The sequence below is a fragment of the Labeo rohita genome, unplaced genomic scaffold (assembly GCF_022985175.1).
Source record: "Labeo rohita strain BAU-BD-2019 unplaced genomic scaffold, IGBB_LRoh.1.0 scaffold_147, whole genome shotgun sequence".
Classification (NCBI taxonomy): Eukaryota; Metazoa; Chordata; class Actinopteri; order Cypriniformes; family Cyprinidae; genus Labeo; species Labeo rohita.
Window position 1 is genome coordinate 132,861 of NW_026127637.1, and position 26,944 is coordinate 159,804.

Consider the following 26,944-nt stretch of genomic DNA (forward strand, 5'->3'; position numbering starts at 1 on the left):
GATCCAGATACAAACACTGGAGAAATGATGGCAAGTGTTTCTGTGTCATTTTAGTGATGTTTACGATTATTCAAAAACAGTTTCTTTCAAAATGCAATTGTCAACATATGTTTTATATACTGTTTCAAATTAAATAAAATTTACATTTACATAAATCTTGCTTTTGGGCTTCATTTAGACTGATATTTATATCCACATTTGATCACAATAAAATATTTGATCTATTCATTACATGAGACATATAAACATGTGTTTCTATTGAATTAATGTGATCTTTTCATCATCAGTAACTGAAATAATCAAATAAAGAGTTTTAACTCTCTAAATCAGTGACTGTAAACTCTCTCACTCTCACACACTGAATTCTCTAAATCCAAAAAACACACAACATAATTAATCACACACATTTTATTTTGCTGAAAATGTGAACTGAAAATGCTGTGATGTGTTTCTAAAACAAAAGCTTACTAAAAAGGAATGAAATGTTTAGATGTTTACAAGGTTTTTAAGAAGTCATTTAAGTGCAAGACTATTAAAAACATATGTACATTCATTAACCTGAGTTTATTTCTACAAAATTTTGCAGGTGTAACAACAGTGTGACATCCTGCGTAACAGTAAATCAGTCAAAATGTCTCTTAGTACAAAAGAGCATAATATAATCAGTGCAATATCAGCTTCAGCACAAACAGCAAACTGTTTGACATTGGGTTTGGGCAATTCACTCACTTAATCATCAAAGATTGCTTATCCACACTCTTACGTTTCACAGATTCTGTGCTATTTTTGTTATGGACTATTAGTTTTGTTTTCATGGACTTCTAATTGGTTATCTTTAGTCACATGTTCTCCTTTGTTCTGTTTTCCCACCGCTCTTTAGTTGTCTGGTATTGTTTGTGGTTCCCACACTGTTATGCTGTTTTGAGTATATTAGAATTCATTAATAAACCTGTTTGGATCTTGGTCGCCCTATTATCTGTGAGAAAAGAAAAAAAAAAAAAAAAAAAAAATCACATGAGTCCAAAAGAGAAAAACAAACTGAAGTCTGAACTCATCATATAACACTGACACAGCACTGTAATAATGGTATTAAATAAATTAATTAATAAGGCCACAGTAACAAACAGGAAATGCTGAGGGTTATGGACACAGAGTGAGAGCTCCTGCTTTAAATTAACTATTTGTTTAAAAAATTAAGCTTTTGGTTACTTGTTAAATTAACCATTTTATTTGCCCAGTACTTTAACAATAACTCTGTTGCACAGAGTCAAAATTAGAAAGTCAGTCAGAAAAATCATTATTTCAAAAAGAGATGAAGACAAGGTCAGCTCTGTCTTTATATTTGTATTAATGATGTTATTGTTGTCATGATGTGTGAATGAACAACAGGAATGAATCCATATCATACACATCTTACATTATGGAAGAATCTTTTTAAGAGGAACCATTGACTGTCTGAAAGGAAACATATTTTAATTTATTGTAAATCTTTCATTGTCACAGACACTCAAGATCCTATAGTTATATAGGTTATATTATAAAATATATAGCTCTGCTTGTCAATCTAGTTGTTACTATGTGTCTCAAATCAAACTCAGATGTCACAACCTTTGAAAACAGTCATTATTTCATACTCAAAAGCACTTTAACCTGGTACCTTGTAAACAGACAGACTGATAAAAACACCTGTGTAGCTCTTTTACTAGAAGGTCCAGAAAGTCAATCAGAATAAATCAGATCTTACAAGATGAAGAAAATGTTTTCCCAGTAAGATTACTCTGTGCTGATGCTGCAATGTATGTTTCTATGTATTTTTAATAGACCAACCAGTCACATTATCAAACAAATCATTTCCTTGTACTGTTCTTGCACAATGTACATCCATGTTTATGCTGCAGATCCAGCAGATAATTCATGTTTGTATTTATAATTATACAGTAATTTTACTATTTATCTTTCTTTTATAATATTTATTATTGGTTTAACGTAGTTTCTTTTTAGGTTAGCTGAGTAAAATATAACTTCTCTATTTCAGAGTATGTTCAGAATGGCACACAGCTTGTTCTTCAGTTTTAAAAAGCTCAAGATCAGTGCTGTCTCTAATACCTTTGTGTTTCTTTTGTAATGCTGTTTAGAGATTAATAGTTTTATAGTAATGCTTTTTAATATTGAATATTTTCTAATACTATCATTCCTATAAAGGCACATCACACTCCTACAAGCACAAACATGCTGAAAAAGCATTTGAGATCAAACACTATCATAATATCTGCAGAAACTGTGTTAAGTCTGAGTTTTCTACAGACCTGTAGAAGATCTGTATCAGCCCTTCATATGTTATTATCTTAATGGAAATTAAACTTTTAGTTTTTTGCCCCATATTATATGAACTGTTTGTGTGATACTTACTCAAATCTTTTTCTGTTTTAGAGATCTTGCGGCGATGGTCTATCACAACAGCAGCTACAACTACAACTGCAACTACCAGAATAACAACACCACCACCACCAACAACAACAATCCCTGCTATAGCAGCTGAAGACAGACCTTGAACGTGAAACAGACAGTCATTAGTGTGAATGTGTGTCTGATCTATAACACACTATAAACATCAGCACTATATAACCTGAGTGAATATCTGATACTGTAATGATAGAGAGAAACAGTCACAGACTGTAGTTTTGTGTGTGTGTGTGTGTTACAGTATGTATCTATAAAATCAGATTTACTGTATAATGTAAAACACAAGTGGATTACTGTAATAAAAAGCATTAAAGTAAGCATACAGTATTACAGTACTGTATACATTGTTGGAATAACTGTTCTTGCTATTAAACACCTCAATGATTGAGAATACGGCTGTTCTCTTAACATTCGGCTACAACTATCAACCCACCTTGGCCACAGTTAGGGAATGATTGAGAACATGCTGCAAAATATTGTTCCTTATTTCATCAGATTAATAATATTAATAAAATTCGATACAAATCAGGACAGTGAACTATCACAATATTTTAAACCAAAGCAAGGAAGAGTTGATTATTATTATTATTATTATTATTATTATTATTAGGAAAAAAACTAGGACTTGGGGTGGTGGATTTGAATTGACTTGAACTTGGTCCTGGTCACCAATGCAAAGCACACAGAAACAGTCATGGTTCTGAAGCTGAAAATACAGTTATGTTAGACACACATGCCTGCACTCTGTCTCTGACTTACATATAAATACACCCTTATTAACACTAAGCATACCTCCACACACATGTACACACATTTTGTTGTAAAAGTAGATATTTGAAATAATTGATAGGTAACAAACTGCTTAGAGCAAGTCTCCTTTTTGTAACACCATATATTAATGAGTTGAATGAGCCAATAACTGATCATCTAGTGATTATTATTGCAATTTCAAGGACTTTAGCATAGAAATACAGTGTTTTTAACCTTCCTAACTGTTATAATGCCAACGTTTGCCTGGTCTCCATATTGAACATGCATGCTTGCTTAGATTCATATGACTCATTTACATACCTAAGTTTAAGTTTTGAGTTTTCTTTTAGATTTATAGGCTTTGGGTACACTGGATTATGTCCATATTTTTAAGTGGCTACTAAATTTCTTGCAGACCTTTAGGGCCATGAGTCAAAGTCTGATCAGCCTCTGTTAACCTCATCTAATAAGCTTTGATAGATTCCACAAATCCAACATAGGAAAACAGTTTGAGTGATAGATGTATGGATATCATACAGTATTTTTTTTTTTTTACCAAACCTCTTTGAGAGACCAACAAACTAAAATAGTTTAAGATACAAATGTTTAACTATTCAAATGAAGAGTAACTTTAGAATTGTTGTTAGAGCTCTGATCTAAATAAGATCACTTTTATATTGACAGATTTGATCTACTCACCAGTGACAGTAACAGTGAATCTCCTGTTTATGGAGCGTCTGCTGCTGCTGATCTTCAGTTCATAAAGTCCAGAGTCTGTGGTTCTGGTGTTTGTGATGTTCAGAGATCCAGTCTGATGATCTAGCTCCAGTCTGTCTCTGAATGTCCCATCAGGACCATCAGATATGGAAAATCGTTGGTCTGCCTTATGGATTTCAGCTATGATAATGTCTTTGAACTTCCACAGTATCAGATCATCGTTCTGTATTTCTGTAACAGTCTGTAGAGAAACAGAATCTCCATACCCCACTAACAGTGACTTCACTCCATCTGTCACAACAAACACAACAGTGATGAACGGCTACTCAGAAATGAATTAAAAACATACAGAACGATTTTTAACACTTCCTACTTAACAAATCTCAGTGAGTCTATTACAGCTCATTTAACACTCAGTTGTTTAAATTTAAGTATGACTTTACAGGAACACTTTACTGGTCACAAAGGGCACATTTCAGGTCCAACAGGACATGTCTTTCAAAGGATTCACAAAAAGAAGAAATTTGTTCATCAGGTCAACTGATCAAGGTTCAGGTGAACATTTGAGCTCATTATGAAACTAAACACAGCAGTGAATAATAAACAGAGAAATGAAACATCAGACATACAGACACTGACCACTTTCTATCAGCACAAACTATAAAACCACCATGATTCACCAACAACACATTGAAAATCATAGTGTTGAATCCAGGAACGTCCATTAAAATGTATGAGAAGCATCTACAGGGACAGACAGCAGTATAAAGCACCAAACGCCTGTAATGTTTCATATTCAGCTACAGTGTCATAAAATCATATGGTGAGTGGTAATTGTCCTGTTAGTTAATAATAGTAGCTCATTTTTAAAACAAAATAATTTTGACTAAACTTTACTCATTTTTTACTAAACTAACAACACCAACATGTGTCAACACATAAGCATATATTGACTGTTCAGTATATGCACTGAACAGTCAATTCAATGCATATATGTTTATTTCTATCTAAACTCTTCACACAGTGCTGATCTAATTCAGTTCATTTTTACATTGATGGACTCACCGCTGACAGTCACACTGAATGTCTTGTGTATGGTGTGTTGTCTGCCGGCACTGCCGATGTCAGCTTCATAAAGTCCAGAGTGTCTGGTTCCAATGTCCCTGATGGTCAGAGATCCAGTAAAACAGTCCAGCTGTAGTCTGTCTCCAAATCTCCCATCAGCACCATCATATGTGCTGAAGATTCCAGCCTTTCTATTGATTTCAGCTACAGAAGTTTTTTGATGTCCAAACCTCCATCGTATCACATCATCTCTCTGTATTTCAGTATTACTGTTCAGCGTGACAGAATCTCCCACCAGCACTGATACTGACTTCACTCCAGTACCACTCACACCTGAAAACAAACAGTTTCTATGTTTGTCATCACTTTTATAACACTGTCACTAAACAGATTTAACCATTATAATCATCATACAACTTTCTACAGTACAAATTTAATGTATTTAGTTGTTTTTTAACTAGACAGTGAGACATAAAATTGCTACTATAATTTAAAATATTAAATTTTGCAAACAACACTGTTCATTAAACTATTTATTACAATTAGCTCAAGCCAATGTTAACCGACCACTGCCACAATTATCAAAAGTCAATTCACAAACATTTCATTAGGCCAAATGAAAAATTTTGATGTAACAAGTCACTAGAAAATTTTGAGTTGGAGAGGTCTGATATCATGATGGCCTCATCTGACAGCTTATAAACTGAAGTGAAACATGGTGAACAGGTATACTCAGCTATTATAATGTACAACTTAGAAACTATTGCTTAAACATGCACAGAGGAGAATATATTAAAGCACTTTTCCACATCTAAATCACCATCCATCTGCCGTCCGTTTAAGGTTTTGATGTTTGCATTCCACTCATGTTTACTGATGCTTTGCACTTTCCTTTTATCATTGAAAGGGCTGAAAGCTAAAGTTATGGTCAGTTTCATTAACCCACTGATCACTAGCAGTGAGTTAGACCGGAGTCAAATTAACTGTATTGGAGTTATACACAAAAAAAAAAAAAAAAGAAGAAGAAGAAGAAAAAGAAGAAGAAGAAGAAGAAGAAGAAGAAGAAAAAGTCCTATGTTTTCAGCATCACAAAAGTATGGAAATTCATTTGACACTATGTGTACCATCCACAAAAGGATTCTTGTTCTGTAAAAGACCTTTTTTTTTTTTTTAAATAGATTAGATCACACAGCAATGCGTGTGATGTATTATATTATCACAAAATGAATCAGCTGTTGCAGGTAGCGCATGACTACAAGGGTGATATTACATTTATACAACACTACATTATTTACTACACAAGTGTGTAAATTAGAGTCAATCACAGAGTGTCTCAGAAAACATTTCTCATGACTCATTGTAAACTGAAATTCTGTGTATAAAAGACACTTTGCTAATAACATTTTGCATCTGTAACAAAAAAATAAATAACATAATTGAAGAATTTCAATTTATTGTTTATTGTTAGGGGAGTGATTGAAAAAAAAAAAAAAACTGAGACACTCACCACTGATGTAGAATGTCTTTGATGTGGATCCTCTGATGCTGAAGATATTTACTTTCCAATGCCCAGAGTCTGTGTTTTGGATGTTTCTTATCTTCAGATCTCCTGTCTGATTGTCAAGCTGCAGTCTGTCTTTTAATGCCCCATCATTTTTAACCCACACTAAGCTACCATTTATGTCACGACTGACTGTAGCAACGACTATTCCATTAAACCTCCATTCTATCTCATCATCTTTCTGTAGTTCAGTAACATCAGTGTGTAGAGTGACAGAATCTCCCTTCAGCACTGACACTATTTCATCTGTAGCAGCAAACACACCTGAAGAACACAGAGAAACAGTGAGAGATGTGACTTTGAACACTTAAAACTGACCTCAGTGTCTATCTATCTATCTATCTATCTATCTATCTATCTATCTTAGGGAGAATTTAATATTGGAGTAATATATTGGATATCAAGTGTCATGTTAGTGATTTTTTTTTTTATTTATTTTGTAAGCTATAGCTTCTGATTTGTAAATGAAAACAGACTCTGATACTGATTGTATGATGCCAATTACAGCTTCATTTTATCAGAAACACAATCCTAATGTTATTTGGTTATTTTATTTTATTTTATTAGAAGAACACTGTAAAAAAATCTTTCAAAAACTTGTTTCAACTTAATGTTCTTCTTTCAACTTGAAATTTTAAGTTAAATTTAAGTGACAACAGGAATAGTTTAGTTGACTAAACTAAATATTTTAAGGCAGTGGAATAACACAATAATTATTTTATTTATTATTATATTTATTTATTTACAGTGTAGGCCTGTAGTCAGAAGAGAAGGTGTTTGTTTAATACTTAAATACTTAGTTTCTATTAGAATAATAGCTGTCAGCTAAGAAGAAGCTTTTGATATTTGTATTGCTTGTTTGCTGCACTTAAGTGGTGAATTGTCCCGCATTAGTATCAATTTGAGCCATTTGGCTGCTTTAGGGTTTTGGTGTGCTAATTGTGAAGGCATACACAGCTGTTTTTGAGTCAACTGGCTGTATATTTATTTGTTAACTGTGCACTGACGCAGAAGTGTTTAGCCTACTCGTGTGAAGACAGACTCAGGTGAAGACCTACGACTCTACCTGCGTGACTCAACCAAGCAACAATACCGACAACACACTTTTTTATCTATCATCTTTTATTACTCCTTTCTGCCCTCACTTTTCCAAATCTATCATGCGTTTCCAATAAATTCTGGTTGTCTCACAACAACACTCTAACATCAAACGCAGACAGCAACACAGTCTTACTAACCTTCATCCTATCTGCACCTCTCCTATTGCACCTTTCTCTTTTTCTGTGGGTCTCTGGAATTGCCAGTCAGCTGTCAACAAAGCAGACTTTATTCCAGCTATTGCTTCCCAGTCTACACTTAGCATCTTGGGTTTGACTAAGACCTGGATTCATCCAGAACACTCAGCAATCCCTGCTGATTTCTCTAACAACTTCTCTTTCTCTCACACCCCCATCAGTCTGGGAGGGGTGGGGGTATTGGTTACGGCTGTCACGATCCCTAGGTTCAGTTTGAATACTAAATAAAAAAAAAATAATAATAATAATAATAATTTTGCCCCTGTTGAGTAACTAGCAAAAAACTGGAAGTGGCACATTCCACTGACGAGAATCCATTAAACACATTATTAGGACTTTTTCCAAGGTTTTATTATATATTAAACACATTTAAAAATCATCATAAAGCATAGTGCTATTGTGAATTCACAAATGCTATGATTCAGTTCATTCAATTTGATTATTTACATGCGTGTAGTTTATGTACTCCATCTCTGCATATTGTTGTGAGTTTGGGTTTATTATAAGGTTTTCACAATTTCATTAGATTTGTAAGGTAAATCATTTATAAAGCTATGCAAACCCATGGGAATACATAAAAATCTTTCTCAATATACTATCTGTTCATCACAATTTAAAAATAAAAGTTTAAACTCTCACTCTGAGTTTAGACATTTTGATGTCCAGTTGTCTATGTATTCAAGAAATTATAGTGGCTTTAGCATTTCTGTCACAAAGAAATGGCCAAATATTAAAGATTAAGTAGACATTTGAATATGTTGTTTGGTCAGTATTAAAAAAGAATTGCATCATGCAGTAAAGTGTAAAAAATAAAAAATAAACATTGTGAGGGCCTTGGCGGCCTCTGCATGTATTTGTTATAATGTGTAATGTACATTAGCTCCATTGTATAGTACACTATGCATTTTAACTATTTTGTTCAATAAAACCATATGTTTTGGTTCTCTGTTCCAAGTATTTCCTGTTCTTCCTTGTCTTCACCTCAGCCTGTTTCCTCCAGCTCCCGCACATAAAAATATGATTACTTGTTTTTGATACTTTATTTTAACAAATCATTATTGCCTCATTGCTATTAGGGTGGAGTGGGGGAAAGTGCAAACAGCATGTATACTATGGAGACAGTGTTTAGTAGGGTAATCGGTTCGCCACGTGGTCATATTACAATTATTAAATTACATTCCATTAATTAATTTCACTTTGCATTGATGATTCAGTATGATAAAACAAGAATCTCCTTTCTCATTTTTGATATTTGTACTTCACTTAAGTATAAGTTTGAGTACTTTTTCACCCCGGAATGACCGTGCCACACTGCATCCACTGTCGACAATAATGGGTTTTATTGTCCTTTGTGGCACTGCGTAATGCTCCCGCACAGACATGGTGTTACTGTCCTGCCCAGTTAGTCATACTTTCATAAGCCTTAAATCCCTTGTCTCTTAACAGCATGGCATCGCCATGATATCAAAAGGAATTGCAGATTACATTTTCATTGCAGGTTTCCATATGTGTACGCATAAATTGTGACATAATTCAAACGCAATTGCAAATCTTACAATATCGTTTGCTTTTTTACTTCCACGAACGCACAGTGACTGCCAAATTCCAAATGAAAATGCAAAGTCCATTTGCAACCATATGTCCTATATCTTATATGAGTCTGTCATTTTTAAATAGCAATATTAATTACCACGTTTGCTTTTTCACTCTCTCTGCGTCGCGCATGTAACCTGCCAAAACTCAATTAGAATATCAATTCCTTTAGCATTTTAATGTTCAATGTCTTACACGGTTAATCAGTGTCATGGATTGAGCTATACTAATTTGACATTTTATTTTCACAAGTTATTTGCAGTATGAAAGAATACGTATTTAGTTTTATGTATTTTAAATTACTTTTCTAAATGTGTTTATTTATTTATTTAGAAGGTGTCCATTACTCCAATGTCATAATATAACTAAAATTTCAACTAAAATGTAGTCATTGTTGGTATTATATAATATCATTAATAATATAGCATGAATCCTATACCTTAGCCTACTAAAAATGATCACTCAACAAGCAAATGGAAAAAAATGCGCATTTTTGGTGTGAAGAATAACGAAACCGAAAGTACAACAGCCATGTAATAATAATAATAATAATAATAATAATAATACTCTTACCCATCGCGAATAATAAAAGACTGACTGTAAGTGCGCTCTTCATATTGATGTAAATTTAGATGATCCGTGAAGTTATGAAAGTGCTTCCTTCTCTGAGTGCTCGTCAGCGATCCGTTTTTGAGCCGCACGCGCTGATCTTCACAGATAGGGAGTAAATCTTTCCGTGTCAGGGAGCGCTACCACACAGTCTGGCACGGCTATACGCGCCTTTCCTGGGACCAGTGGCGTAGCGGACGGGCACACAGGGCACGCACCGCAGGGGGGCCTCGCGATAACCCTTCTCTTGCTGGGTTGCGCCGAAAGACGATAATGTATCGACGATAGTCAGAGATATTGTCAAAACATCAAATTTTGGCAATGTTGAAAGGATTTGCAATTTCCAATTAATGTAGGCCTGTTACATTCTTCTTATTATTAGGCATATTATTATTAGGTTACTTTTATTATTAAATTAATATTAGGCTACAATAAATTTGCCCCGCAATAATTTCATAGAGCACCGAATAACTGACGCGCTGTGAGGATAAAAAAACATTAGGCTATTATTACTCCTCATTGAAAAATGTAAAATACTTTTTATATGCATATAAAAAATGCATATACTTACAAATATAACACATTTTTCCAAAGCAAAATTAAAGTATTGAGAAAAAACAAATGTGCTTTTTGCAAACCATAAATAAATAAATAAATAAATAAAACAAACGAAACAAAGCAAAAGCAATTTTGCAACATATTTTCAATGGCCATAGCTCCTAATTTATTTGCAGCTTTAATTTTGCGTTTCAGTCGAGTAAACGAGACGGGTTAAGTTAGCAAGTGAAGGGCTTAAAAATGAACTGAAACAGAGCCGTCGTCTTCTTTTTCTTCTTCTGTGGATTTTTGGCGGATGGCATATCAACGTTTTAGTTGCATTCTGCCACCTCCTGGCAGTGTGAAGTGTAAAAGGTTGTCAGATGTATACATGAAGTGATCTGTATTTTATTTTAATGTCTATTATTCTTAATTGATTTTAAATTAAAATTTAACTGCTTTTATAATTATATCAGATCCTAAATACTTGTTTAAATCTATTTTGGAAATTTCCATGAACCTCCCTTCTGACACAATGTACATGACAATGTCACCCCCACGTCCCAAATCAGATTCCAGATCCCATGTAGTTCTTCACCCAGAAATGTACAAAAACACCTGTTGAGCATTTTTTCTTTACAAAATTCTTTTTTTAATTTCTATGGAAATCATTACAATCTCAGCACTTGGGTGAAAGCTGAATTTGGTACAGAAAGAAAACCTCAACAAGTACCTCACTACTTAACAAAACAGTGCACATACTGAAAAGCTACATTATTTCAAAAACAATAATAGGCTACTATCTCTCTGCTACTAAATGTAGTTCAGCAGTTTGCTATGTACATGCACAGATTAATGCGTCTTCTTAAAACTGAACCAGCAGGTGACGCTAATGAGCTAAAAAAAACTGTATTATATACACTGACTTATTTCATATAAGTCTGTATTCCTTAAAAATCATAATACAGTAACAATAATAATGAAATGAATAATAAGGATAATAATAAGTATAATAATATGCCTGAAACGATGAAAGAAACCTGTGTAAAATAAGCCTGTAATCATACAACAACCTGACTATTCCTAGTTTTATATACATATATATATATATATATATATATATATATATATATATATATATATATATATATATATATATATATATATATATAATCGATAGAAGCAATATGATTAATCATTAAACTTTACTGAACTTTAATCTATAAGGTCATTCAAAATCAGCTGATAACTGAGCCAGTTTTGTAAATGTGAAAATGTTCTGGCAAAGGGTGGACACACTAACAGAGTCAGAATACATTATCTGTGAGCATTCGATGATGATGATGATGATGTGTGCTATGATCTCTCCTTCTTCAAACTGGATGTGATGTCATACACCACAATAAAAGCAGCAGCCACGCCCGCCAGAACAGAGATGACCAATCTGGTTACAACTTCAGGAACATGACAACAGAAGGTACAATCTGAGGAAATAAAAAATAACATGAAACAGGACTATACATTTGACCAACATTTCTTTTGGGGAGGACAATGTCATGGTTGCTGGAGTCAAGGGAGTTGCAGGAGTGTGAATCTTAGTGCAGTTTAAATTCTCTGTGTTAAGTCTGCTTATAAGCAGTAAGGGCTTTAAGATTTTGCCTGAAATTACAAATAACCCTATCATATTCAACACGGTCAAAGTATTGCAGGACATTATGGAATTTGCAGGGAGAATCTCCATTATGCAATAAAAACCAGAGTAAAACTGGAACTTTCATGCATTGTTTTTAGCATTATCAATGTTATTACAAAGTTCAGGTATGGCCATGCAAGTAAATTCATTTCGCTGTCAGCAGTGGGCGAGTGGGTGAGTAAACGCGCCCTGCTGCGTGCATGCGCACTAAATAGACGGAACGCAATAGAATAATAGCACAATAATTTTGAGTACATTATACATTTTGGTAAAATATTTATTATTGGACAAATGTGACACATGTAGAATTTGAATCCTACATATAAGTGTATTTTTGTGATAGCAGTAACTGTAAATCAAATGTAAGCTGGCTAATACAGCCCTAATTACTAGCTCAAATGAGTTAATGTGTATTCCTCTTACCAGTTAAAATGTAGTCTGTTTTCTATTATTTATCGTCATTTTTAGCTCAAGTGATTTTAACTTTTAATTTAAGGGTTTCAATGCTTTAATGCTTTAAATAGCAATTTTAGATTAGAATGTTTTAATGGCCTACTAATAACCATCATAAAACTCGAGAGGAATGCTGCATGGCTAGAAAGTGCTGATCAACTAAATGCGCAAGTAGCAATGTTAAAATGTTTCCATATAATAATAATAATAATAATAATAAAATGACATTACTTTTTGGGCACAATACATTAAATACAGTCAGTTGTAGCCTATATTTTTATTTATTTGATTTATTTAAGTTGCATTTTCTGTACACTTTATTTTTGGACTGATAATAAAGTCAAATAATTGTATGTGAGAGAGTCAGTGGTAATATATGTGTTCCTATTGGTCATTGTTACAGGAATTTAGCTTAGCCTGACAGTTAGCCTGCTCTGGACCAGGTTAGTTTCCCAGCATAAGTTGCCAGAGTGGCTGAGTTTGAGCTATGGTAAATTTTCTTTCTGAAACCAAATCAAGTGGCAATAAGTCAGACCAACTGAAATAAGCCTGGTTTATTTGGTAAACTTGTTTTACGAAACAGCCCCCAGTCTGGTTAACCACTGTAGGGGTATTGATTGACTGTTTGATTTAATATTATTATTTTTTATTATTACTAGGGGCCAAGCACTGAAGGCACATAGGCATTTATTGCATCCGTTAGTGGTCGTTGCCTTCTTTTTCTTCAGAAGTCAGTGGCAGACCATAAAACCATAAGTTGTGAAATTTGCGGCACAGATAGGAGACTGTGTCAACGTTAAAATAATGATTCTGGTTGGTGTGAGCCCTGATTTGTAGTATTATATTTGTGGTATACATACGACTTCAGATGAAGCATTTGCAGTAAAAAGACGGCACAGCATTTACCTTTCACTGGACATGTTGGACAGAGTTGAGTGTTGTTGAGATGTGTGGTCTGGTTGGTGAATGAATAAGCCACAACACAGCTGTAGGAATCATCCAGACAATCCACCTCCAGAGGTAGAGAGAGACTGATCCTGAGATCAGACACACTGATGCTGGACAACAGATTGTTTCCTTTGTACCAGGAGAGAGTTGCATGACTCACATTCACCACTGAACACATCAATGAACATTTGGACATTGATGGTGATGAGCAGTTTGAGGAGTTACTGCTGATAACAGGAACAGGCAGACGAGCTGAAATAAAGAGAAATAACACTGTGTCTGATCTGTAACAAATACTATAAAAATGTCAGCATTAAAAAACTTTGTGATGCTGACCATCTAAATGAAACGCTTTGTTTTGATTCTGCCGAAAACAGCTATATGGTACAACTCTCTCAAAGATGGCAATCTAATGTGTGTTAAAAGGGCAACAATTATACTGATACAAAATGGAGCATGAAAATGCCCTGTTTGAATAATTACTAAAAACACTGTTTGGTGTGTAGGAATCACTGAGGCGATGATATGTTACTTTCAAGGTCAATTTAATTTTTTTTTTTTTTTTTTCAAGTGCGAAATACGTTTTGAGGTCTTTAACTTAAAGAATGTTTTGTATGCAAAAATAAAAAAGCTTTTGTGTGAAGACAGCACTTCGTATACATACCTAAGAAGAAGAAAAAGAGAATAGACTGAGCTGTAATTGTCTACTCACCATAGACAGTAACACTGAATCCATATATAGTCTCTGTGCTGCTGTTACTGATGGAAACTTCATAAAATCCAGAGTCTGTGGTTCTGGTGTTTGTGATGCTCAGAGATCCAGTCTGATGGTCCAGCTTCAGTCTGCCTCTGAAACTCACATCAGGAACATCGAGGACTTTTTTGGTCTCTCCTAGCTATGAAAGATCTGTTATTCCCAGACTTCCACGCTATCTTATCATCTATCTGTATTTCAGTAAGACTAGAGTTTAGAGTGACTGAATCTCCTTCCAGCACTGAAACTGTCTTCACTCTATCTGTATCACCAAACACACCTGCAGAACAAACACAAACAGATTCTCAGTCATACATATTAAAGTTTAGTCTTTTACTGAAGTTTGAAGTTGTTTTGAAATAATTACAAACATTTGAAAGGTGGAAAGTTTGAAATTGCAAAAGACTGAAACAGCAGTATGGAAAATAAATGGCCAGGTACAGGATGTATGATATCTGAATTCATATTTATATATTGTTTTTCACTGGTAGTCCCTTGTTGTTAGGCTGAGAATGAATGAGAGAAGAAAAACGCATATACAGCTCAGTGGAATACATTTACATAGCACAAATATATACACTTAGTGAAAGTGTAGTATAAACACAGTCGCATTATAAAGGAGAAAAACAACATCAGTTTCAATATTGTTTGTTACTAAGAAGGCAATTTCTAAAATTATACTTTACTGAGCTGCCCCAAACTGCACCGATGGTTCTTCTGTTTATAGTAGATTCTTAAAAATGTCTGAATCTTATAAACCTGAAAAAAGCATTTAAACTCTGCTGTTGTTTATTTTTATTATTTATTCATTCATTTTTTTTGTAATTTTACCTTGTATTGAAGAAGGATAGTATTTTTTTTTTTTTTTTTTTTTAAGAGAAAAGGTGTTAGAACATTAACATCTTACTGGGAAAATATAAACACCTTGTACTTCAAATGGGAATATCTGACTGAAAGTACAGCTAAATGTTTAGCATCGTAGCTTTAAATTTATGAGATAAACATAAATAATTAGTGAAAACCTGAATCCAGACTACTTTTCATAATATATGAGGAAAAAAGCATGTGCATTGACCTGTACTAACTTATACCAGAAACAAAAAAATGCTGTAACTTACCAAGCAGATAAGTAAAGCCCAAACAGACAGCAACAAATATTTTTTCTTTAAACATCATCTTCCAGCAGTTTTGGGTTTTGAAATCATATCACTCAAGATGTTTAAAAAGATGATCTGAGAGCGTTGTGGTCTGATGTCGTGTTTAAACGAAAAACTACAACAAAAAAATCTACTGTCTTTGTGTCTTGATTGAGTGAGCATGCGTGTAGAGTGTGAAGGCTGGAGGCGTTTCACAGTTTGGTGGGTATTTCCCGCCCCCTCCATGTTTTCATTGGGCTGTGTGTCATTGTGTTGATTTAAGACTTTAACAAAACCATCTTGGACTAGAATAAATAACAGGATTGTATTTGTCTTTAAGATAATATGATCGTTAAGTTTGTATATAAGAGATTTAAATGGAATAATGAATTTACATAAATTAACTAAAATGTGTCTAGATAAGTGTTTCTCCATCAGCATTTCAAACATGCCAGTCAGTGAATGAGAAAGGAAGTGTGTTTGAGGGGCCGTGGTCTAAATCAGCCTGGTGGAAGTTAGCAAATAGTTCACATTGTCAACAGCTTTTTTCGCTACACAACTTGACTGCTGGCATCTCAGGTTTTGAACCTGTTTCAGACTACTGAGGTGTTGAAGAAAATGTTTCACACATTGGCTTTTTGGTGTTTGTGCTGTTGGTGTATGGTTGGTAAGTTTTTGACATGTTTTATGATTTTTAGTTCATTTTATAAAAAAAAATATATCTGGTCCCAGATAAGCGGTGGAAAATGGATGGATGGATGGATAGATGGATGTTGAATGTTATATATGTGGTACTCTAATGAACTTCAGTTCCATCATCAATAAATGAAACGTGAAGATTTATACTAAACCAAAATTTTAAAAATTCACTATATTCAGATGTGTGAATTCAGATATCTTTTTTTTTTTCCCCTGGCCATTTATCTTCCATGCTGCTGTTTCAATTATTCTTCCATTCCAACATTTGTAATTATTACAAATTGGCTTCAGTTAAAGCATCATTTTTAACTATAATATGTGTGACTGAGAGTCTGTTTCTGTTTGTTTTGCAGGTGTGTTTGGCAAAGCAGATAATTCAGTAAATTCAGTGTCAGTGATAGAAGGAGATTCAGTCACTCTAAACTCTAGTCTTACTGAAACACAAACAGACAAAAAGATAGTGTGGACATTTGGAACTAACAGGTCTCTCATAGCTAGAATCAGTAACGCAAGCAAAAAAATCCTTGATGTTCTTGATGGGATATTCAGAGACAGATTGAAGCTGGACAGTCAGACTGGATCTCTGACCATCAAAGACACCAAAACCACAGACTCTGGACTTTATGAAGTGACCATCAGTAACAGCAGCACAGAGACTAAACACAGATTCACTGTTATGGTCTATGGTAAGTAGACAATTACAGCTCACTATTACATATCACAAATTTATTTATATTTTATATCTTTTGTTATAATATAATTGCGGGTGCTTGTTCAATGACAATAGGGTCATTCCGTGTCAAATTAACCAAATTTTAGAAACTTTGAAATGACACTGGGTAATTCTAAACCCTGCACAAATGTGATCCTGGGTAGTCTTATTTTAGTTAATGATTAATCCTGGTTATTCATAGTCTGAAGTTCCACACTGTATATTTCTAAACCCTGGGTTACTGTTATTATTTGCATATTTTCAATGTCAACACAAAAATCACATTTGGTTTTTCACCATTGAAAATGGGTAGGATTCAACAACTTGGACAAGGATTCAGCTCACTGTTGAATCTACTCTGCTGCACTAAGATCCTGATACCTCTGGGACTAGATAATTTAGTATATAATATATGTTTCTTCAGAACCCAAATCTAAAATCATTTTAAGATAACTTCAATACTTCTTGAGGTACAGATGTGCAAACTTTGGAAAAAGAATATTTATGACACTCGGACAGGTGTATTTAGTGCATTTTTCTGATTTCTTGAAAGAATCAAGATTGACATAATGTTATTCACACAGTCCTCCTTAAAAGAAAATAATATATATATCATCTGTATGCAAAGTGACCAACGTTTAGTTTTTGACCACGTAAAATTGAATGATTTACACTTGGAACCATATTGCAATTCCAATAAACGGCCTTAAACATAAAGATTCCAAAAGCAAAATTTGCTGAGACCCAATATCTTTAGTCTAATATATCTTTAATACGTCTTGTGTTACAGACATGCAAACTTTGGAGAAAAAAAGTGCTTTTTCCCTATTTTTGAACAGTTACCATTGGCATATAATGCAACAAAAATTGCTAAACAGATTTGACTAACAGACTTACCAATCTCTATGTAAAAAAAAAAAAAAAAATGTAACGATGCCATCTTTATAAAGTCATTTACCCCCCTGTAATTTGGCTTGAAATCTCAGGTAAAAAAATATTATTTTGACCCCCCTCTACAAAATAGCAGATTACTCAGTAACTATACATCCATGAAATTTAATATTTTGGCTTTCTTCTTCATTTATGCATTTCTTTCACAAAAAAAAAATAAATAAAATAAAATAAAATAAAACAAAATAAAAATAAATAAAGTACACTAAATACAATACAATAACAATAATAATAAGCAATATATATTAAAAATGCAGGGGACCTCTGGTTGAGTTAGCTCAGAGAATCTCAAGGAAAGTTGTGGAATTTGGCACAAGGAATATGAAGAGTCTGAAATGGATTTTTTAACATCATTCTTATTTTATTCCACAGGAAAGATGTATCTTAGCGATGCTTTGGTGTATACATTGGAAGTGAGACTATAGCTAATTAAAATAAAACTTAGTAGGTGTATTGTAGAACCTTGTACCTTGCAGACTAAAGATTTTCCTTAATTTTAATCTCTGCATTGTGCTTTGTGTAACATAGTTCATGCATGACATTATAACTGCTGCTTGGAGCTACATTTATCCATATTTCTGTTTATTTTCTTATGTTTTCCAGCTTCTCTGCCTGTTCCTTCCATCACGAGAGACTCTTCACAATGTTCTTCATCATCATCATATTGTTCATTGATGTGTTCAGTGGTGAATGTGAGTCATGTGACTCTCTCCTGGTACAAAGGAAACAGTTTATTGTCCATCATCAGTGTGTCTGATCTCAGCATCAGTCCTCTGGAGGTGGAATATCAGGATAACAACACCTACAGCTGTGTGATCAACAATCCCATCAGCAACCAGACTCAACATCTGGACATCAGCAAACTCTGTCAACCATGTTCAGGTATATCATTAGTGATATTAACATTTATTTATGTGTCACAGATACGTTAGTTTTAGTTTCATGGACTTTTAATTTGAATTCAGCTGTTTCCTTAATTTACCTTGTTTGTATCAGTTTTTAAATTTTTCCCTTTCCTGTGATTTTTGTCCAGTCTCATTTTCATCTGCTGTGTTGTTTACTGCCATCTGTTCTTTTCACCTTTGCGTTTTATCTGTGCCTCAAATGAGCCACATATTTTGGGACTATGTTGAGCACTTTCATCGCCGCAGCATTACCGTCAACAGCCCCTATGTCAACAAGACCCTGAAGTCATTGTTTTGGATCGGGGCCAACTACCACCATCATTTAGACCTCTGGAAAGACTACTTCCCATTCAGAACACCACCAAAGCCCAGCCAGCCATCACCCTGCTTCATGGAACAAAATATATGAGCTCACCGCCAGTGGAGAACCAGAACCTGTCCTGAATATGTCCTAAATATCCTGCGTCACACGAGTTCCCACACGGCTTCCTTCTCCTGCCTCCTCTGCAAGAGCAAGCCAGTTTCTCAGCACTCACTCTGCTGTTTTCTGCAGTCTTGGAACCACATCGTTCCTTCAATCCATTAGCTGCGGCTTGACTCCTTGCTTCCTTGTCTTCACCTTGGACCTTCATCCCACTAGCTCCACTAGGCTTCCTTGTCCCTCCGGCTCTGCCTTGGTCAGTTGTCATCCCTCCTTCGATTTGGGATTTCTTTCCTCCAGCTTTGCCTCGTCCGTCCATCCCTCTGGTTCAGTCTGGCTCCACCTTCCCTCTGGCTCCTCCTTGGTCCTCAGTTGCTCCACAGTGGTCTTCAGATCTCTGTGCCTCTGGCTCAGTCGCAGGAGCCTCCAACTACACCTTCTCTGGAGGGTCCTCTTCAGTCTGTCTGTCTCTACCCTTCCATCAGTTCAGTCTCCATCAGTCGGCCCCCTGGTGTCATCAGCCTTACCTTCACTCCCACGAATGGGGGAAGCAGTTTAAACCTTGTAAATATGCTAAGTTTTGCATTCTAGGGGAGCTGTCTATTGAGAGGGAACCACAAAATGGAAGGCAACTCCACTTGGATAAATGAAGGAGCTTCCTGCTTAGGGGACCCCAAATCTGGGAGAGGCAGCTCACCTTAACTCAGAGATCATGAGAGCTTGAAAGCTGGGATGAGGACCTTACTTAAAGCCCAGAATGGGGAAGATATTACTCACTCTAACAGTCTCAAGAGTAACTTCCAAAAAGCTTACCCAATATCTGGGAGAGGTGTTCGCGTTGGTAATGCACAAAGGAGCTTCTCGACACTAAAGGTTGTTGGTATCTTGTTGTTATTAGGGTGGTTCCTACTGAAGGAACTCCCTGATTAAGGGACCACTGGGGGAGAGAGTTATACTTCACAGTTTCAGGGAGCTGCCTTCTTGATGAAATCATTAGAGGGGGGCAATGACTCATGAAGGAAACAACCACTTAAGGACCCAAACCATGGGGTAGGCAGCATAAACTTCAATACCTAAGGGAGCTGCTTGTTTAAGGGGACAAACTATAGGGGAAGGCAGCTTCAACCTTAGTAAGAGAAATGGCTACCTACTTAATAACCCCACAAGTCAGGGAGGCCGCTGTAGCTCACAAAGGTGCCAACTGCTTAACCCCCTGGGGCCGGCAGTCACATCGGCGCAACCACCTTGCTTTTTTCTTATCAAAAGAGACAAAATACTCCAAAAGTGCAAAAGAGGCTCAAAATACTCCTTTGATTGTTTTTTTTTTTTTTTTTTTTGGTCATACAGACAAGTGTTACACATCATTCGAAACTGTTAAGTGTCTACTTTTATTTGTGTACACTCACAATGACAACAAACAGGATGTGCTTTCTGTCATGTTGGTCTGCATGAACTTCTTTCTGAAATGCATCACAAAAATGAACCGTCTGAACTTATTTTGGGCTTTATTTTAGCAATCTAATTGCATGGTCTAAAGCGCACGGGGCAGGTGCTAGTTTCATGACGGGAAAAACGGTTGGCGTGCCCGACGCATGGTCTAAAAGGGTTGTCCCTATTCTCTTAATGAGTCATGGGTGTGTTTTTGGCATAACATGTGTCAAACCAATCAGGGTCTCATCTCTCATTCCCTTTAAGAGCCAGTTGAGCTCGCACCATGGCAAATTCGCTATTTACACGGCGGAATTTGCAAGAACAAAGACTGATTGCTCCAGAGAGCAGGGCCGGCGCTAAGGGGGGCATTTGTGGGCTGAACGAGTTACTATGCACCCCCTTTCCACTTTCTCCATGCTGAACGTTGCCGTTTTTGAAAGCGAAAGTGAAACAAAACAAAAAAAAACAATGCGCATAAGAAAGCGGACTATTGACTATTCATTATGATGTAGGTATTTTTATATTTATGTACACAATAATAATCTTTTAAATTGTAATCCATTCATTTTAAATATTTGGCATGTTTGTGTGCTGCTGCGCATTGTGCACCTGCCTATAGGTGCATATTACTAACACGCTCTTTAAATAACAAGAAAAATATTGTGGCAGTGACTTTAGACCAGGTTTTAGTTGGTCAATGGCGCAGTCTGTTTCACTTGCCTCAAAATAGCAACGTACCAACAATGTGCCTGAACACACTTCATTTTCAGACCAGCACGCCCACGGGCGCACAAATGGACACAAACGCATTTGCTATTTAACGTGAAAATGATAACTGCGTTGCATTGCACCAGGTGTATGATAAGGCCCTCTATCTGTATTCTATCTGTGGTCACACCCATGCACAGGGCGCTATTAATATGGTAATTGTCCATGTTAGCCACACAAACGTAAACACCCACGTCAGCTCCATAAAAAAAAAAAACAAAAAAAAACATAGGAATTCAAGTTCATCTAGGCTACATTTCACTTTTGAAAGAACGCGCTGTGAGAAATAAGCCTTGTATTTACCTCAGAAGAAGAATGTGATTTGACTCTTAGTCACATTCCACAATGATGGGCCCCTTAGGGGAGGATCCTTTGTCTTTGAGGTGCAAATCACATTAATATTCATTCAGTTTTCACTGATTAGCATTCTTTGTATTCATTGTCACTCTCTTGCATATGGTTGTCTTACAAAAGTTAAATCAATATATTGGTTTCTGTTAATGAGAAAGCAGGATGATATTTGTAGCAAAACAAACTAGTCTACCACATCCAGTTCTCAAAAGTCTTGTGAACAAATGTTCAGTGTGTGTTTTAAGGCCTTATTTTAGCCACTTAGAATTATATTTTTTTCACTGACCATGCATAAATATTGTTATCCCAGAAATACAAACTTGTACATGCATGCTGATTACATATTATCGTAGCCCATTTTGTGCTGTATATCGTGTTATCAGACTTTATCCATTAATATGTTGAGAAGAAACTGAAAAAAGTGGAAATGTCAGAGCATGTCAAAAGTACTCAAGAGCCCAAAAACACCCTCAGACCCCAGAGGGTTAACTCCCTGGGGTCGACGGTTGCACCGGCGCAACCAGCTCACTTTTTTATGATTAGTGCGAAAGACACTAAAAATACTCTGTTGATTTGGGTCACACTGATAACGGATATACATCATTTGAAGCTGTTAAGTGTCTATGTTTATTTGTGTACATTCACAATAGCAACAGACCTTTGTGCGTTTGTAAAATAAACATGGTTTTTGCAGGTTTTATGAGGGTAAATTTAAGACTTTTTAAGACCAACTAAAGAAAATTTAAGGAAATAAAAGGGAAAACAATACAGCAATATGTTCTCTAAGTATAGTTCGCCTTTTACTTTCTTACTTTTACTTTCTTTACTTTTTTACTTTCTCCTTACTCTGTTTATGTGGTAAATTAAATATATACTGAACTATGTTCTGTAATGTAACAGGCTACCAATAGCACGCGGTTAACCATGTCCCTTTAGTGGCTCCATAGAACACGTTGTCCGATTTCCGGGACAGGTTCACTATTTGGGCACATCCCTACTACGCATAATAACAAAAGATCAATAATTAATATGATATTTTTCCAAACACTTGCCCTTGCTGAAAATGGGGCAGGGTGTATTTTTTTTCCTTCTCCATTGCTGCTGCTATTTTGGTCCGACAACATAATGTTATTATTATTATTATTATAAATGGGTAATCGATTTTTTTTTTTTTAATTATTATTGAATCTATGCGAATTGCTAGAAGACTGAATCATGATTTATACGCACATCGTTTTTCCGCCCTGCAATGATATTACACAGCCATCAACTGTTGCCGGCTGCAACTCTGCATCTACACAAACTTAGTGGTGGTCACTTTCAGGTGCTGCGTAATATCATTGCACCTGCTGCACCCATGGTACGGCAGCAAAGTTCCTTGATTATTACGCCTAAGAGTATAGTTCCTAGCCATATCAGCCTAGAAAATCACATCATCTCATTTTCCGTCATTCTTAGTACACAATGTAAGAAGTGTTAAGTTTTAAATAGGAAAAATATTGTCATTATATATGGTCATTTTTGAGCGAGATGCTATCGGTCTAATCAGATTCAATGATCTATGCTAAGCTATGCTAAAAGTGCTACCGCCAGACCCGGAGATCGGCTGAATGGATTCGAAAACGGTAAAACTCACCTGTTTAACTCTAGAAGAGTTGGACAATGAGCCTATTTTCAGAAAAAGTGGAGTGTTCCTTTAAGAATTCACAAACACTATGATTCAATTAAATAAATATATGCGATGCAGGTTTAATATATGCACTTTAATTACTTACATGCGTGTAGATTCATCATTTACTTGTGGAGCATCTCAAACTCCATCTCTGCATGTTGTTGAGAGTTTGGGGTTATTATAACGTTCATCTGGAAATGTAACATGCGCAATTTCATCTGATTTGTCAAGAGCAATACCAAACATGACTACACAGAGATGCCAACAGACCACTATACCTTGCACTATACCTTAACCTGACTCTATATAAATATATCCAGTAGTCAGCATTTGAAGTGGATCAAAACCTTTCATCAAAGTTGTCCTTAATTGAAAGCAATACCCTCTTCTTGTCTTAGGACAACTTTGATGAACTTTTTTGATCCACTTCAAATGTTGACTACTGTATATACGGATCCATTCAGAAAACACAAAAGTAAAAAAGCAAAGAAAAACATTTTGAATTTGTTGCCGCACTTTCGGTGCACTTTTGTTGTCCAGTTAGCTTCCTAATGGCCAAAAAGTTTTTTTCTCCCTCAGTGCACCATACACTTATGCCAAAAACAAATCGGTCTCTGTATGTAGCTGAACCAGTTTTAAGCATTAGTAGCCTTCTCTTTAACTCATTCTTGAGCTCTTTTTCTGAAACCAGTAAAAGAAATGGTCTTCCTGACAGTTACTAGCTCTAAGAATGCATGTTTGGGAAAATGTCATTAAACTTACTTTCAAAAAGATTTTTCTCAGCTAATGAACGATAAAGACATTGACAGCCAGTCAGAATTTATAAGCATTAGCAGCAGACAGCCTAACGGCAGTGCACACCTAAACGAGATTTTATCATGCGTATGTGTGGACGCCAATATAGTTGTCATTATAGTTATCATAACAGCTCTTTGTCTTCTTTACCCACCTGTGCTGATGTTTATAGATATTAATTATGATGTTATAGACAGACACATTCACTCACACTAATGGCTCTCTTCAGCATTATAGCACCAGGCTCACAGTCTCCTTCTCATTTTCCAGGCTCAGTCATTCTGATAGTGTTGATTTCTGCTGCTGCTGGATCTCTGTTGATTGTAGCTGCAATAGGACTCTTCTACATCTGTTGGAAACACAGAAAAGCTAATCAAGAAGGCAAGTGTTACCTACTGATGCTGTGAAAATAAGTATTTTTTTTAAGTATTTAAAAAGGATTTACTTTAATAATAAACATAAAATAATATTTTTATAAAGAAAAAAGTTAAGATAGTGTTTTGTTTTAATGCATCTGTTATTGTTGTTCAAACAGTTCAGACTCATACAGAAGAGATCACTTACACTGATCCAATGTTCTACAAGAGAAACGCGCAAAGAACGGTAAGATCTTTTATAACAGTGCTACGTTAGTGACCATCATGACTCTTGGCACAGTTGGTCTTTCTCATACAGTTACCATGAGAACCACAGAATAAATAAAAAAGAATGACATAATTTGATTATAAAATGAATTACAAAACAAGATGGAAGCAATAAACACTGTTGCTGCTATTACTTACTGATTAATTCATCTTCTTTCCATATTAGTTAATAGTGGTATCTGAAGTGTTATTGTAGTACTCATTGGTCCTGCGCTGCATTTTGCAGTTGCCTATTAATGATGGACCATTATGTCACATTTTTCAACACAACACACATATGTTGAAAATAAACATGTTTGTCAAAATAATTTCAAAGCAGGTTTTTATTAAGCAATTGTGTGAATTACTTACCCACAACTGTTAGCAACTAAGAATCACACTTTATATTTAGCAAACCTTCCTGAAAATGATGTTTGGCTCTCTGTAATTTAAGTAATATCTGGATGTAAATGGTGCTCCTGACATAAATGTACAACACTGGTGCTACACTTTAAAAAAATGCTGGGTTAAAAACAACCTACTGTAAATTGGGTTATGTGGCAACCTAGCACTGTATGAATATTGGACAGAACACACGCCGGGTTATTTTGATCCAACTGGTTGGGTTAAATACCAAACATGCTGGGTTATTTTATTTAAGTCAACTTATTATATTGCTTGTTTAACTGACTGGAACTTATAAAAACACACACAAAATTTATAGAGGCAACAGTAATGTTCAAAAGATAAACATTTATTATTAAGCAAGAACATGGACAGAATACAAGACAAATTGAATGTGGGTGAATACAGCATAGTTTCAATATTACATACATTTAAACTCGATTAACAAGCATTTTAGACATAAAAAACGTAACATTTAAAAGTAGAATTTTAATTTTAGTGTATTCAACCGTTCTCTGTAGTCGCTCTTTACCGGTTTGTCCCCAAAATCTGAGCCGGTGAAGGGCCGCTGTTCACCGGGTTAACTGAGAACTTCAGACCGCGGCCTCGTGTTTCACTCGTAGCTGAAAGATGCCGTGGCTAACTCCAAAAACATTAGAGAACATATTTTAGGATTATACTAGTACAATAACGAATAAAATCAATTTGTCTTATGCAAAGCAAAAGGCGTTTTCCATTCGGCAAAACAACCGCTGCTGACGCAGTCAACTGACATCTCATCCTTATGTTGCTTTCTGAAAATAATAGAATTTACAGCACAGTAAAGACTTTATAAATTACATAAAATGTGTACAAACCTTTATTTCGCTGAAGAAGTGCAAACGACGGCGCTAAGAACTTCTCCTGTAGAGGACTTAAAAAACCTGTGCTCCTACTGAGTGTTACTCAGCAGCTGGGTTTAACCCAGGTGAAAAAAATAATAACCCAGGGTAAAAATGTCCCAGCAACTTAGTTATAGAACTAGTTATAAAACTACCCAGAACCTGGGTAACAAAAATATTAAAAATAACCCAATAAAATGACCCAATGGGGTGAACCCAGCATTTGGGTTAAATAAATGAATAAATAAATAAAATAACCCAGCATTTTTAATAGTGTACAATGGCTAAAGCCTGAGGATCATATCAGTCAAAGATAACCAAATCAATAACGTGTTACTTTAACTACTTCCTAACTCGCCTAGTTATGTTGTGCAAATTATTTTCTGCATTTAGATTTGTTTATTAATTTATTTTACTTAATCTGTCATTGCTTATATCGTTGGCTCTATGACAACTTGTCTCTTTGTATTTCTGTGTTTTCTTTCAGAGTGTTAAACAGGAGAATGATGCAGTGTACGCAAGTGTTGCCCACAAACGTTAATTAAATTCTCTGCGATGGTGTTTCCTCATTAATGATCTTCTGATCACAGGCAGTGTGCTTATATGCACACTGGAATGCTGATTATTGCAAAAAAAAACAAAACAGGCTTTTTAAAATGTGAAAGCAGTTTATTTGTGCTTACAGGCACTGTTTAGGCAGTGACTTTAGTGTGCCCATGGTTTGTGTAATTTTGACTTTTTCTGAGTAACTTTTCA

The 26,944-nt window shown here is 35.3% G+C and overlaps 1 protein-coding gene across 1 annotated transcript in view; it reads right to left on the bottom strand.

Annotated features, from left to right (window-relative positions):
• Positions 1-26,944, bottom strand: part of LOC127158352 (uncharacterized) — a gene marked incomplete at its 5' end in the record, with an annotated part of 125,655 nt that overhangs the window by 86,256 nt on the left and 12,455 nt on the right. Inside the window, one exon of the mRNA XM_051101505.1 lies at positions 3,913-4,221. Coding sequence (XP_050957462.1) covers positions 3,913-4,221 — 309 coding nt within the window. The remainder of the gene's footprint in view (positions 1-3,912; positions 4,222-26,944) is intronic.